At 47.9% G+C, this 15,492-nt stretch overlaps 1 protein-coding gene across 4 annotated transcripts in view; it reads right to left on the reverse strand.

Moving 5' to 3' along the window:
* LOC137373831 (trafficking protein particle complex subunit 6B) overlaps nucleotides 1-14,658 on the reverse strand; it is a 51,447-nt gene extending 36,789 nt beyond the window's left edge. For all 4 annotated transcript variants that reach the window (XR_010975712.1, XM_068039262.1, XM_068039259.1 and 1 more), the window contains exon 1: nucleotides 14,468-14,658. Coding sequence is in view for 3 of the 4 variants with exons in the window: in XM_068039262.1 (XP_067895363.1) it covers nucleotides 14,468-14,563 (96 nt within the window). In the remaining variant the exon portion in view is untranslated. The remainder of the gene's footprint in view (nucleotides 1-14,467) is intronic.
* Between the last annotated feature and the right edge of the window lie 834 nt (nucleotides 14,659-15,492).

The raw sequence follows: 15,492 nt of genomic DNA on the forward strand, positions 1-15,492 counted from the left end.
AAAACTCTCCATTGGTTGGAGTCATTACTAGCACAGAGGAAGATGGCTATGGTTGTCGAAGACCAAACATCTAAGCCCAAGGACATTGCTGCAGGAGTTCCTCAGGGCAGTGTCTTACCCCAACCATCTTCAGCTGTTTCATCAATGACCTTCCCTCCATCATATGGTCAGAAGTGGGGATGTTGGCTGATGATTGTACGATGTTCAGTACCATTCGCAACTCCTCAGATGCTGAAGCAGTCAGTGTAGAAATGCAGCAGGACCTGGACAACATTCATGCTTGGGCTGATAAGTGGCATGTAACATTCGCACCACACAAGTGCCAGGCAATGACCATCTCCAAGAGAGAATCTAACCATCTCCCCTTGACGTTCAACATCATTATCACACTGAATTCCCCACCATCAATATCCTGGAAATTACCATTGACCAGAAACTTGACTGGACCAACCATATAAATAAGGGTTAAAAATGCAGGTCATAGGCTGGGAATCCTGCAGAGAGTAACACACCTCCTGACTCCCCAAAGCCTGTCCACCATCTACAAGGCACAAGTCAGGAGTGTAATGGAATACTCTCCACTCGCCTAGATGAGTACAACTCCAACAACACTCAAGAAGCTAGACGCCATCCAGGACAAAGCAGCCCATTTGATTGCCATCCCATCCATCACCTTAAACATTCACTCCCTCCACGACCTGCACGCAGTGGTAGCAATGTGTACCATATATACAAGACCTACAGCAACTAGCCAAACCTCCTTCAATAGCACTTTCCAAATTCATGACCTCGACCACCTAGAAGGTCAAGGGCAGCAGATGCATGGGAACACTAACACCTGCAAGTTCCTCTCCAAGAGGCACACCATCCTGACTTGGACCTATATCACCGTTCCTTCACTGTCGCTGGATCAAAACCTTCCGAACAGCACTGTGGGTGTACCTACATCAGATGGACTGCAGCGGTTCAAGGCAGCTCACCACCAGCTTCTCAAGGGATATCAGGGATGGGCAGTGATGCTTACATGCTATGAAAGAATAAAAAAAAATCATGGCCAGAGAATCACTTCTCTTCCCACTCCCACACCACTATCTCTGAAATCCCACAAGGATTTATCCTTGGACCCCTATTTCTCATCTATATGCTGCCCCTCAGCAACATCATCTGAAAACACAACAGCTCCCACATTTACACCAACACCCAGCTTTACCTCACCACCATCTCTCGTGACCCCTCCATGTCTCTAAATTGTCAAACTGCTTGTTCAACATCCAGTACAGAATGAGCAGAAATTTCCTCTAATTAAATATTGGGAAGACTGAAGCCATTGTCTTCAGTCCCTGCCACAAACTCTGTTCCCTAGCCACAGACTCTATCCTTCTCCCGGTCAACGGTCTGAGGCTGAACCAGACTGTTCACAAACTTGGTGTCACATCTGACCCAGAAATGAGCTTCTGACCACATATCCATTCCAACACCAAGACCACCTCTTTCCCGCTCCCTAATATAGCCTGACTCCACCCCTGCCTCAGCTCATGTGTTGCTGAAACCCTCACCCTTGCATTTGTTGTCTCTAGACTTAACTACTCCAAAACATTCCTGGCCAACCTCCCACATTCTACCCTCCATAAGCTCGAGGTCATCAAAAACACTGCTGCCCATGTCCTAATTTGCACCAAATCCCATTCACCCATCACACCTGTGCTTGCTGATCTACCATGGCTTCCAGTTAAGCAATGTCTCTATTTTTAAATTCTGATCCTCATGTTCAAATCTTCCTTCTCTCCCTATCTGTATCATCAGTTCCAGCCCTACAACCCTCCAAGATCGGTGGTCTTCCAATGCTAGCCGCTTGAATATCCCTGATTTTAAGCACTCCTTCCACCACTGACAGCCATGTCTTCAGCTGCCAAGGTCCCAAGCTCTGGAATTCCCACCCTAAATCTCTTCACCCCTCTGCTTCTTTATCCTCCCTTAAGATGCTCATTAAAACTTATCTCTTCCACCAGGCTTTTGGTCATCTGGCCCAACATCTTGGGTAGCTCAGTGTTAAATTTTGTTTGATAACATTCCCGTGGAGTGCCTTGGGATGTTTTACTATGTTAAGGGGAGGTGGTGGCATAGTGGTAATGTCACTAGAAGTAACCCAGAGCCCACGGCTAATGTTCTTGGGACATGGGTTCAAATTGCACTATGACAGATGGTGGAATTTGAATTCAATTAATAAATCTGGAATTAAAAAGCTAGTCTAGTGGTGATCATGAAACCATTGTCGATTGTTGTAAAAACGCACCTGGTTCCGAACGCCTTTTAGGGAACGAAATCTGCTTGCATTATCTGGTCTGGCCAACATATGACTCCAGACCCACAGCAATGTGGTTGACCCTTAAATGCCCTAGTGTGCCACTCAGTTGTATCAAATCGCTACAAAATCAATAGGAACAAAACCAGACGGACCACCTGGCATCGACCTAGGCGCTGCAAATGACAACAGCAAATCCAGCCCTGTGAACCATGCAAAGTCCTCCTTAACATTTGGGGGCTTGTGCCAAAATTGGGAGACCTGCCCCTCAGACTAATCAAGCAACAGGCTAATCAGTCATACTCATGGAATCATACCTTGCAGACAATGTCCAAGACATCACCATCACCATCCCTGGGTATGTCCTGTCCCACCGGCAGGACAGACCCACCAGAGGTGGTGGCACAGTGCTATATAGTCAAGAGGGAGTTGCCCTAGGAGTCCTCAACATTGACTCCAGACCCCATGAAGTCTCATGGCATCAGGTCAAACATGGGCAAGGAAACCTCCTGATTACCAACTACTGCCCTCCCTTGGCTGATGAAACAGTGCTTCTTCATGTTGAAGACCAACTGGAAGAAGCACTGCAGGTAGCAAGGGCACAAAATGTACTCTGGGGGACTTCAATGTCCATTACCAAGAGTGGCTCGGTAGCACCGATACTGTCCGAACCCTAAAGGACATAGCTGCTAGACTGGGTCTGCGACAGTTGGTGAGGGAACCAACAAGAGGGAAAAACCTACTTGACCTTGTCCTCACCAGTCTACCTCTCAGATGCATCTTGACAGTATTGCTAGGAGTGACAAACGCACAGTCCTTGTGGAGACGAAGCCCCGTCTTCACACTGAGGGTACCCACCATCGTTTTATGTAGCACTACCACTGTGCTAGATGAGATAGATTTCAAACAGATCTAGCAATGCAAAACTGGGCATCCATGAGGCCTGTGGGCCATCAGCAACAGAAATGTATTCAACAACAATCTGTAAACTCATGGCCCAGCATATCCCCCACTCTACCATTGCGATCAAGCCAGGAGACCAACCCCGGTTCAATGAAGAGTGCCGGAGGGTATGACAGGAACAGCACCAGGCATATTTAAAAATGGGATGAGGTGTCAACCTTTTGAAGCTACAACAGAGGACTACTTGCATGCCAAACAGAAGAAGCATGCAATAGACCAAGCTAAGCGATCCCACAACCAACAGATCATATCTAAACTCTGCAGTCCTGCCACATCCGGTCATGAATGGTGGTGGACAATTAAACAACTGACAGGAGAAGGAGGCTCCAAAAACATCCCCATCCTCAATGATGGGAGGCCCAGCACATCATTGCAAAAGGCAAGGCTAAAGCATTTGCATCCATCTTCGGCCAGAAGTGCCGAGAGAATGATCCATCTCGGCCTCCTCCTGGAGGTCCCCAGCATCACAGATGCCAGTCTTCAGCCAATCTGATTCACTCCACATGATATCAAGAAATGACAGAGGCACTGGATATTGAAAAGGCTATGAGCCCTGACAATATTCAGACAATAGTACTGAAGAATTATGCTCCAGAACTAGCTGCACCACTAGCCAAGTACAGCTACAACACTGGCATCTACCCTAGCAAAACTGGTGTCAATGGGAATCAGGGGGAAAACATTTTGCTGGTTGGAGCATACCTCTCACAAAAAAAAAGATGGTTGTGGATGTTGGAAATCAATCATCTCGGTCCCAGGACATCACTGCAGGAGTTCCTCAGGTTAGTGTCCTAGGCCCAACCATCTTCAGCTGCTTCATCAATGACCTTCCCTCCAACACAAGGTCAGAAGTGGGATGTTCGCTGATTATTGTATGATGTTCAGCACCATTTGCAACTCCTCAGATACTGAAGTTGCACGTGGACATGTGCAGCAAGACCTGGACAACATCCAGGCTTGGGCTGTTAAATGGCAAGTAATATTCATGCCGCCCAAGTGCCAGGCAATGACCATCTCAAACAGGAGAGAATCTAACCACCTCCCCTTAATGTTCATTACCATCGCTGAATCCCCCACTAACAACATCCTGGGGGTCACCATTGACCAGAAACTGAACTGCTCCAGCCACATAAATGCTGTGGCGACAAGAGCAGGTCAGAGGCTGAGAATTCTGCGGCAAGTAAATCACCTCCTGACTCCCCAGTGCCGTCCACCATCTACAAGATACAAGTCAGGAGTATGATGGAATACTCTCCATTTGCCTGGACGGGAGCAGCTCCAACAACACTCAAGAAACTTGACGCCATCCAAGACAAAGCAGCCGCTTGATTGGCATCCCATCCACCACCTTCAAAATTCACCCGCTCCACCACCAACGCACAGTGGCAGCAGTGTGTATTATCTACAAGATGCACTGCAGCAACTCACCAAGGTTCCTTCAACAGCACCTTCCAAACCCGCAACTTCTACCACTTAGAAGGACGAGGGCAGCAGATGCGTATGAACACGACTACCTGCAAGTTCCCCTCCAAGCCACACGCCATCCTGATTTGGAACTATATTGCCATTCCTTCACTGTCACTGGGTCAAAATGCTGGAACTCCCTTCCTAACTGCACTGTTGGTGTACCTATATCCCAAGGACTGCGGCGGTTCAAGAAGGCAGCTCACCAGCACCTTCTCAAAGGCAATTAGAGATGGGCAATAGATGTTGGCATAGCCAGCAATGCCCACATCTCCCGAATAAAAAAAAACCTGCTATATAAATAATTCTTGAAAGGGATTTTACCATCGATACAATGATCATTTCTAAAATACAGGTGAGGAGGGGGTCTCAGGAACCCCTCTTGCCCTTCCTCTTTTACTGCGATTGCGAAAGAACCAATCGGACTGGTTTTCTTGAGTTTAAAGAAAAGGTAAGTTTATTATACTTAACACCGTAACCAGATTTAAAAATACTAAAAGTACACTACACATTCATACGAGAATCTCACACACACAAAATTTGGTGGTTGGATTAAAGTCCAGAATAATTGGAACTTAAATACAGTCTGTAAATCCATTAGTCCTTGGCTGAAGCTGTATTCTTGAAGTTCTTGGTTGGTCCAAGTGCACTTTGGCTGGCTTGCTTTGCTTAGAGTTTTCCTGAAGGCAGAATTGGTAGTTGATTCTCTTCCCCTGGTTGCTGCTTGTACAGTCTGTAGGCTTGGAGGGTCCCCCCAGTCACAGACTGTCATCACTGTGTTCTCTGGGGGCAGACAGACGAACAGCAGCTGCTGTAAACTCAGTTACTGCCTGCTTGTCTGTGTAACCAAACGTGTTTCTTCAGAGATGAACAGGCAGTCACATGGTTCTTCCCTTTGTTCCTAATGAGGTTTTTCAGGAATCTAATAAAATTCAAGGTTCTACATGCCTGAAAGGGTAGTTGAGGCAGAAAACTTTAACTCATTCAAAAGGAGTCTGGATATGCACCTCAAGTGCCGGAATCTGTAGGGCTTTGGATCAAATGCTGGAAGATGGGATTAGAATAGGTGGATTGTTTTTCGGCTGGCACAGACACGATGGGCCAAGTGGCATCTTTCTGTGCCTTAAACTTTCTATTATTCTACGTGCCCCAGGATGTCCACTCACACTTGGAGGGTGTTGTCTCTTTCAAAGTCAATGGGCGGGGATGGCCTTGATGGCCATGCTAATGAAACCATTCCAGGTAATTCAATCACTTAGAGAAAGCCATTGCCCTGGCTGGGCTTCTTGTTAGAGTTTTTGTCTCCAATCCAATAGCCTGATATTTCAGATGTAAATGGCAGTGGCCATCTTGGCTGCTAGTTTTCTTTTGAAAAGTTACTTTAGGGTTTTTGCCATTAAAAGTCTACGGTAAGTTTCCGACCAAAGAAATTAATATTTCCTATTTGGCATATAGAGTTTTCCTGACACCTCAGTACCACACAGTGAAATGCAACGATGGGAGCATTTCATTAAAGGAGTGGAAAAGAAAAAGAGGAAAACACATTCATTCTCATTCATTCATTCATTTTAAAATTGTTGCAGCTGGTCTTTCTCCGATTTAATTTGTTGGAGTTTTGTCTGGGATGGGCATATGTGTCAAACGGGGTTAGGGTTTGTCTAGTATCAACTTGTAATAAATAAAAGCAAAATACTGCAGATGCTGGAAATCTGAAATAAGAACAGAAAGTGCTAGAAATATTCAGCAGGTCAGGCAGCATCTGTGGAGACAGAAGCAGAGTTAGCATTTCAGGTCAGTTCTGATGAAATGTCACAGACCTGAAACATTAACTCTCCTTCTCTGTCCACAGATGCTGCCTGACCTGCTGAGCATTTCCAACACTTTGTTTTTATCAATTTGTAATACCCTGGAGAGGCGTCTCAATAAACATGTGGGACTGAATTTTACACACCCCACCCCCAAAGGGCAGGAAGGTGAAGCGGGGGTGGGGGGGGGGCATAAAATGGAGCGGGAGGCTCGGGGGTGCCCACCTGACCCACTTCGGCCACCACTTTACGCAGGCAGGTGGCAGCGAAAAAATTGGCCTGGGGAGGGCAGGCTATCAAGACCCTTATGTGGCCAGTTAAACGGCCACTTAAGGGCCTCCATCCGCCGCCGTGGGGATTTTACGTGTGGCCGGTCGGGCGGCCCAAGCCCAGAAAAGCCGCCTGACAAAAACAGACTGCCTTCTAAAGGCCTGATAGGGGGCCCTTATGATCAGGCACCCTCTGCCTGACTGAGGGCCGCCCCCATTGCCCCAACCACGCCCAACACACCACCAATCCCCCTTCCCCCCAACCACCCTTGCCTCACCGGGGCCCAACCGATCACCCCTGGCAAGGCCCCAAAAAAACATACCTTCATTCCGCGGCTCCCCGACATCTTCCTTCCGATGACTCTGTTGCAGTCCCAGCAGTAGCCACCGCTCCAAGTGGCGCTGCTGAGACGAAGAGCTGCCGACCCACCGTTTGGCCAGCAGCTCCATTAGGTGGGACTTCCTGCCTCTGAGGTGTAAGATCCGTCAGACCAATTAAAAGCCTGGGGACCATAAAATGTGGATCGTATCCCCAAGCCAGGCAGAGGCGGGTTCGCCACTGACTTTTCGGTTGGTGGACGGCTCCCGTCCGCCTAGGATAGAATTCAGCCCGTGGTTGTTGGTGAAGCTTGGGGTCTGCAAATTTCCATGATTTTCTAAGGCAAGTTCTCCTGTATGTACAAGCTTTAACCCCTCAGCTGCTGCTTTTGCAACATATAGTTTTAACCATTCAGGTTCCAGTACCTTGACAGCTTTTCTCTCTAGGGGTAGTGGGTAATAAATTGGTTTTAAGCCCCTGTGAAGTCTCTGGGATTTCCTCTGGGCCCCTCGTTCTTGCTAAAGCCTGAATTGAAATTGTTGGGTTTGATTAACTTTGGGCTTGGGTCCTGATCATTGGGCTCTTCAGTAGGTAAATCCACCCTGACCTCACTTTTAGTTTTCTAGTGAGTCACGCAAGTGCTGCTTATTTTTAAGGCATTTTTGTTTCCCTTTACTGTGGGGAGGGTCTCTTTGCTAATCGCCCCCAGGTCCTCTGGGGCATCCCTGCTCAGGTATCTGTCCAGCTTTCACTGCACTCCCCTGCAGCATTTTCACTAGGTGATGCATTGCCCTCACTGTTGGTTTGTCATTTTGGTAATTTGCCTTGTCCCTGCAGGTTTCTTGTAAATGCTGTCAGCAGCCTTGGTAGGGTGCTTCTTTGGCCTGCATTTACATGGAGAGTGTTGGATCTAATTTTTCCAACATTTCAGGGTCGTCTAACTGGACAATAGGGGGTTCCATTTGGGAATCCTCCCAACCCTCCTTTAACCTGTCTTCACTGTCCTTTTTGTCCCGTTCCTCCCTAACTGTGACCTGTGCATGTCAGTCCCCTTTTATTTTCAGCAGGGGTGCCGCACAATCCACCAGCACTCCGTTGGAGGGTTCCCCAAAAGCCATTATGGGAATTAGGGATGTAGGTTTTACTGCAGGTTGGGGCTTCCCCACAACCTGGCACGTGTAGCAAGTTTTACAGAACTCCACCACATCTTTGTGGAGTTTTGGCCAGTCAAAATGCTGTCTTATGCACACTTTAATTTTTCATACACCAACATGTCTGGCCATTGTCAGCTCATGGAGCATTCTTAATATTTCTTTACGGTACCTCGGCGGCACCACTATCTGGTGAACTATTGTCCATTCTTCATCTGCAGGTCTGTGAGGAGGTTTCCAATTACTCATCAGCACCTCATTCTTTAAATAGTAGCACTCAGGGACTCCCCCTGCCTCAGTTTCAATTTGGGCAGTCTGTGCTAACTTCTTTAGTACTGGGTCAGCTTGCTAAGCCTCAACTAGGGAAGATTTGTTTAATCCATTCTTTGGGTCCTCTAACTTCCCAAAGAAGGTTTCAGACAACCATCTGTCTGCAGTGCCAGTTCACTCTCCTCTGAGGGAGCTGGGTGGCCATGGACCAAGTCACCACACAGTCAGGAAAAATGCCGGGCACCTTCTCCTGCAACAGTACTGTCTCACTGACCTCTTTCGATGTCTCAAACTACTTGGGAAGCTACCACCTTCGCCCCCGCCAGATCATTACCCAGCAGCAGGTCAATTTAAGGGCATTTAAGTGGTCATTGGATAGACATATGGATGAAAATGGAATAGTGTAGGTCAGATGGTTTCACAGGTCGGCGTAACATCGAGGGCTGAAGGGCCTGTACTGCGCTGTAATGTTCTATGTTCGAACCCCGTCCACAGGCAAACTAGGGACAATCCTCACAGTCACCAGTCCCGAAACTAGTTGGCACTCCAAGTGCACCCAATATAAAGATATGGGCATACACCACCCTCCGATACTTTTCACTAACACCCTAGTATTCACTGCACTCTCTGGGTCACGCCTTTACCCAGAAGGGATCTGGTGGCCCCTGTATCCCTAAATAGAAAGATGGGCCCGTTTGCCCCACTCGAGGGGTATGGGATTACTCTCCCTTGGGATACAAAATCCTGATAACCTTCAGGGATTTTGTTACATTTTCTTTTTTTATATCCAAAATATACATTCGTAAAAAACTGTAACAAAAAAAAAAAAATACATTACAAAACAGCACCAAGTCAACAATACAAAGCGTGCAAAGGAGATCAGTTTCCTTGAATACCGAGTGAGTTGCCTCACAACCCTTCCATTTCATTTTACCTGCCATGTACTTTTTGCAGCAAACAAATATTTTCTGGATACAGACCGAGGGGCTTTTCATGGATCCAGCCCCTCAGTTCACCTTGGTGGGGGTACCTTACACAGTGGTCTTTCCCCATTGAGCCTTTGCTGCGGCTGCCCCAAGCTTTAGCGCATCCCTCAGCACGTAGTCCTGGACCTCGGAATGTGCCAGCCTGCAACATTCGGTCGTGGACAACTCTTTGCACTGGAAGACCAGCAAGTCTCGGGCAGACCAAAGGGCATCTTTCACCAAATTGATAGTCCTCCAGCAGCAGTTAATGTTTATCTCTGTGTGCGTCCCTGGGAACAGCCCGTAGAGCACAGACTCCTGTGTTACAGAGCTGCTTGGGATGAACCTCGACAAAAACCACTGCATCTCTTTCCACACCTGCTTTGCAAAGACACATTCCAGAAGGAGGTGGGAAACTGTCTCTTCCCCACCACAGTCACCTCGAGGGAATTGTGCGGAGGGTGTAAGACTCCGGGCATGCAGGAAGGATCTGATGGGGAGGGCTCTTCTCACTACCAGCCAAGCTACATCTTGGTGCTTGTTTGAAAGTTCAGGTGATGAGGCATTCCACCAGATGACTTTGGCAGTCTACTCAGGGAACCATCCAGCCGGATCCACCATCTCCTTTTCCCGTAGGGCCTTGAGGACATTCCGTGCAGACCACTACCTGATGGATTGGTGGTCAAAGGTGTTTTTCCGCAGAAATTTTTCCACGAAGGATAGGTAGTACGGCACGGTCCAACTGGATGGAGCGTTCCACGGCAATTTGACCAGGCCCATCCTTCGCAACACTGGGGACAGATGGAACCTCAGCACGTAGTGACACTTGGAGTTTGCGTACTGGGGATCTACGCACAGCTTGATGCAGCTGCACACGAAGGTGGTCATCAGGATGAGGGCGGCGTTGGGTACATTTTTCCTGCCCTTATCAAGAGGTTTGAACATTGTGTCCCTCCGGACCCGGTCCATTTTGGATCCCCATATGAAGCGGAAAATGGCTTGGGTGACCGCCACGGCACAGAAGTGGGGTATGGGCCAGACCTGCGCCACATACAGCAACAACGTGAACGCCTCGCATCTGATGACCAGGTTCTTACCCACAATGGAAAGAGATCGCTACTCCCAAATGCTCAGCTTATGGTGTATCCTGGCTACCCGCTCCTGCCAGGTTTTGGTGCACGCCCCGGCACTTCCGAACCATATCCCCAACACCTTCAGGTAGGATGACCTGACGGTGAAGGGGACAAAGGATCGTTCAGCCCAGTTCCCAAAGAACATGGCCTCGCTCTTGCCGTGGTTAACTTTGGCTCCAGAGGCCAGTTCGAACTGGTCGCAGATGCTCAGTCTGCGAACGGACTGTATATCAGAGCAGAAAATGGCGACGTCATCCATATTCAGGGAGGTTTTAACCCGAGTGCCTCCGCTGCCTGGGACTGTCACCCCTCTTATGCCCGCATCCTTCCTAGTAGACTCAAAGGGTTCAATACAGCAAACAAACAAGACATAAGAGAGAGGACAGCCCTGTCTGACTCCAGATTGGATCGGGAACTTTCTGATTTCCACCCATTGATTGAGACTGAGCTACTGATGTTTGTGTAGAGCAGTTTGATCCAATTGCAGATTCCCTCCCCAAACCCCATTTTGGAAAGCACGTCCATCATGTAGGTGTGCGATATCCTGTCAAAAGCCTTTTCCTGGTCCAGGCTGATGAGGCAGGTGTCCACCCTCCTGTCCCGTACATAGGCGAACATATCCCTGAGTAGCGCGAGACTATCAGAGATCTTCCTGCTGGGTACAGTGCAGGTCCGGTCAGGGTGAATCACCAACTCCAGAGCAGACTTGACTCGACTGGCTATGACTTTGGACAGAATCTTGTAGTCAACATTAAGCAGCGGTCAGCCGTTCGCTGCATTGAACTGGGGCATACACATTGATCAACCGGAGCGGAGAATTGTTGTACATTACATTTGCTATGAGGAGGCGACCGCCCACCACCTCCTTAACCTCAGAGATGGTGAAGTTACCTCCCCGCAGAAGAATGCCCTGGCCGGAGGAACGGGAATCATTTCCCCCTGACTAGATCGATGGCCCGTGGGACCACCATCTCAACCAATGCCTGTAGGGGCTGAGGTGTGGTATTCCTTTGACCTTGGCAAGGTAGTCCAATGTTGAAACACATCACGTAGTGGATTTAATGCTATGCACATTAATTGAAGCAATCCTTATACCCATTTTTAAGTTAGTTGTTGCTTCCCACACCATTTGTCCTTGCTAGACCCAGTCCTTTGGTATGTTGCTGCATACCCATGGTGTACACAAGCTGTTTCACGTTCATTGGGCTCAGAAACCCCTCCTGGTTTCTCATGCAGGGTTTGTTCTGCTGGGGTGACATCAGGGGGGTCTTGTAGACAAGGATCGGGCTGTCCTCTGCTGTTGTTTCCTCCTCAAAAACATCACTGCTCCCGGCTTATCGGAGCTGGAGTACTCCAGACATGTCGTTGCTCTCGGTGTCCCGGAGCTGGAATGCGCTGGGCATGTCGCTAGTTTCAACGCTTTGGATTTGGGGCACGCTGGACCCATCACAACATTCAGTGCCCGGGGGCTGGGGGCCTTCATCTTCCAGCCCCTTTGAGTTCTGCCGCTTCTTTTGTAGGTGCCGTCGTTTCGACACTTCCTCGTCCAGTGAAGAGGAGCTGCTGTAGTCTTGTCTTAGACAGTAGCCTCCTCTTACCACTGGTTTGGGTGGTGACCTGCTCCGCTTTAGGCAGATTTTTCTTTTGTACCACTTGCCACTGACCTGTTTGTCCATCAGCTGCCTCCTCCTCCATTGATTCTGTCTGTAGTGGAAGGGTTTCCGGGCACAGGGTAGGTGTTGGGTCACTGGTTTCAGTTGCCTCTCTTCTCCTTTTCAAGTAGATTTTCCTTGCTGCGGAGAGGGTTGCTGGTCTCCTTCCTAGCACCAGACGCATTCGTTGTTCCTTCTCCCGGCCTTTCCTTGGGCCTTGTCGCCTGAGTATAGCTGAGACAACGTTTGGGGCAGGTTTTGTGGAGGTGGCCTGCCTCACCGCACAGCTTGCAACACTTACTCTGCTTACAGCCCTTAGTCTGATGGCCTTCCTGCAGTTCTTGCAGACGACTGTACTGCAGTTAGCTGCCACGTGACCATATTTTCCACAGGTGCGACAAACTCTGGGTTGCCCCACATAGACTAAGAAGCCTCGACTTCCCCCGATAGCAAAGCTGGAGGGAGGGTGGATGATGGCTCAGTTGGCATCGACCTTCAAGGTCACCTTGACTTGCCGCTTACTTGTCCAAATCTCAAACGGGTCCCTGACATCAGTGCTGCTGCCGACCACCTAGACGTACCTGGCTAGGAAGGTGAGTACATCCACAACAGGAACATGGGGGTTGTAGAGGTGAATAGTCACCACCCGGTCACTTTGTGACGGCAGCGTGAAGAGCGCCTCCACTGTAAGAATGGACAGCTGCGCCTGGTTTCCCTTCTCCTTGAACACCTTCAGGAACTTGATGCATCCCACCACGTCACGTTGAAATATCCACTGCTGGGGTAGTCCTGCAGGCAGAAGATATCCGTAGCTTGGAATCCGCAGCAATCAATGAGGATTCGCTTGATGAAGAAGGTATGGACAACCAGTGCACCTCCTTCCTTATCCTTCACAACCACCCGAACGGTGTTGCGCACTCCCTGGCCTGAAGCTCTAGAATTGGTTATAGCCACTTTGCTCAAAAATGCCCAGGACAGGATCAAAGGCCACTGACCATAGTCACAGAGTTATACAGCACAGAAACAGGCCCTTCGGTCCATCGTGTCTGTGCCGGCCATACAGCACCCAACTATTCTAATCCCATATTCCTGCACTTGGCCCATAACCCTGTATGCCATGGCGTTTCAAGTGCTCATCTAAATACGTCTTAATTGTGAGGGTTCCTGCCTCCACCATCTCTTCAGGCAGTGCGTTCCAGATTCCAACCACCCTCTGGGTGAAAAAATGTTTCCTCAAATTGTCCCTAAACATCCTGCCCCTTACCCTAAATCTATGCCCCCTGGTTCTTGACCCCTCCGCTCAGGGAAAAAGTTTCCTCCTATCTAACCTATCAATGCCCCTCATGGTTTCTCCCCTGCCAGTTAACTATGATTTTGTGTAGCTTGATATTGTTACATTTTCCCACACCGACAGCAGTATGTTTACTGGGTCTTACTGCTGCAGTTAAAGCCACAGCCTGTTCTTCAGTAGTTACAAGCAGTACTCCTCAGAGTGATTGCAGAGAAACCAAGGCAGGTAAACAGAATTAAAATAATAATCATATTTGAGCTAATTGATTCATTTGCTCAAAAGGCTGAATGGCCTACTCCTTATCCTATGTTCCTCAGTAAGTAACCAATAAGTAATAACCTAGGAAGTGAAGCACACACAATTAAAGCATTCTTGCACGCTACTTTTTAGTCTTACTATGTCACCAATACACATAAATGGTTAAAGTACACATACGTACACTGGACAAACATGAGCATTCAGATCACATGCCCAGTGTCTATTACTCATTGCACTTATTTAATTAGTAAATAAATCAGCCACATCTGGATTTCCAACTAGCCATGTGTGGCTGGCCACTGACATATTAGACAACACTTCTTTATCAAGCCTTTCCGATAATGTAGGTACATCTGGACAACACCAAATCGACCGGATAATAATGGGGAATGGGGAATGGGGGGTGGGGGGTTTAAATCAGGGAGGACTTTTTTTTTTAAAAGTTGGTATAATATACAAACGAACATACAGCATATGCCCCGGAGAATGTCAGACATGAAATGTAAATCTTAATTTTAAATACGACCTGTAACAAATTGAATTGTATTGCACTTTATGTAATGTCAAATTTGAACTATATATACAATTACTCTTATAATGGCCTCCCCTCCTCTCCCCTACTCACCATCTCTCCCTGCTCAGCCGATTTATAAACATAAGAAACCATCTCCGTGTGAAGGAGCTGAAAGAGAGCCTCGTCCGCCATCTCCTGCTTATTCATCCTTCAAAGGGTGAGTTGAGTCCGCTCCGCTCAGCACCGAGCCAGCAACGGACTGACTCCAACTGACAGCTCGTAACCCCGAGACACGTTACCATCCCAACACAGCGCGAGCCGGGGAACGTCACTTCCTGCCGCCCTGAAAGACACAGCTGGCCAGAGACAATGAGCCGTTGCATGATGGCTGTTCAATTGCATATTTGAATGCAATTGGCCTATTTTGCGCAATGTGTTGGCCTTCAGAAAAAAGTGTTTTCCATACTTAAGTTCCACAACTACTAAAATGAGAATTCATTCTACACAATTAGTAAACCATGCAATTACAGTGGAAAAGAAAAAACTTGCATTTATGTTGCATTTCTCATGACATTAGGACATCCATGAACACTTCAGAGCCAATTAAGCACTTTTGAAATGTAGTCACTGTGGCAACGTAGGAAAATGCAGCAGCAAATTTTCACAAAGCGATGAAATAACAGTCAAGCTAATCTGCTTTAGTGATGTTGGTTGAGGGGTAAAGGTTGGCCAGGAGACCAAGAAAACTCTCCTGCACTTCTTTAACAGCCATCTGAGAGGGCAGACAGGAATTTTGGTTTAAATTTTCAGCCAATGTAGTGACCCCAACTATACCGCATTACCTCAGCACTAATATTTGTACTCATATTTCCTGGAGTGAGGCTTGAACCCACAACCTTGTGACTCAGCCAGGCCAAGCCAGACACTTAATGGTACTGCCATTAACTGCATTCCAATTTTCTATCTTCCCACGTATTCACCAGACCTTTGGCACAACAAATCTTTGCATGACACATTGTCTCATGGCACAACCACAAACATTGTCCTTAAGCCAAAGAAAAATTGAATTCAATTTATATTATTTGAATTGTCCCTCATTCTGATCCCGACAGTATTCCCATACCAAATGTGAAAGG

The sequence above is a fragment of the Heterodontus francisci genome, chromosome 9 (genome assembly GCF_036365525.1).
Source record: "Heterodontus francisci isolate sHetFra1 chromosome 9, sHetFra1.hap1, whole genome shotgun sequence".
Lineage (NCBI taxonomy): Eukaryota > Metazoa > Chordata > Chondrichthyes > Heterodontiformes > Heterodontidae > Heterodontus > Heterodontus francisci.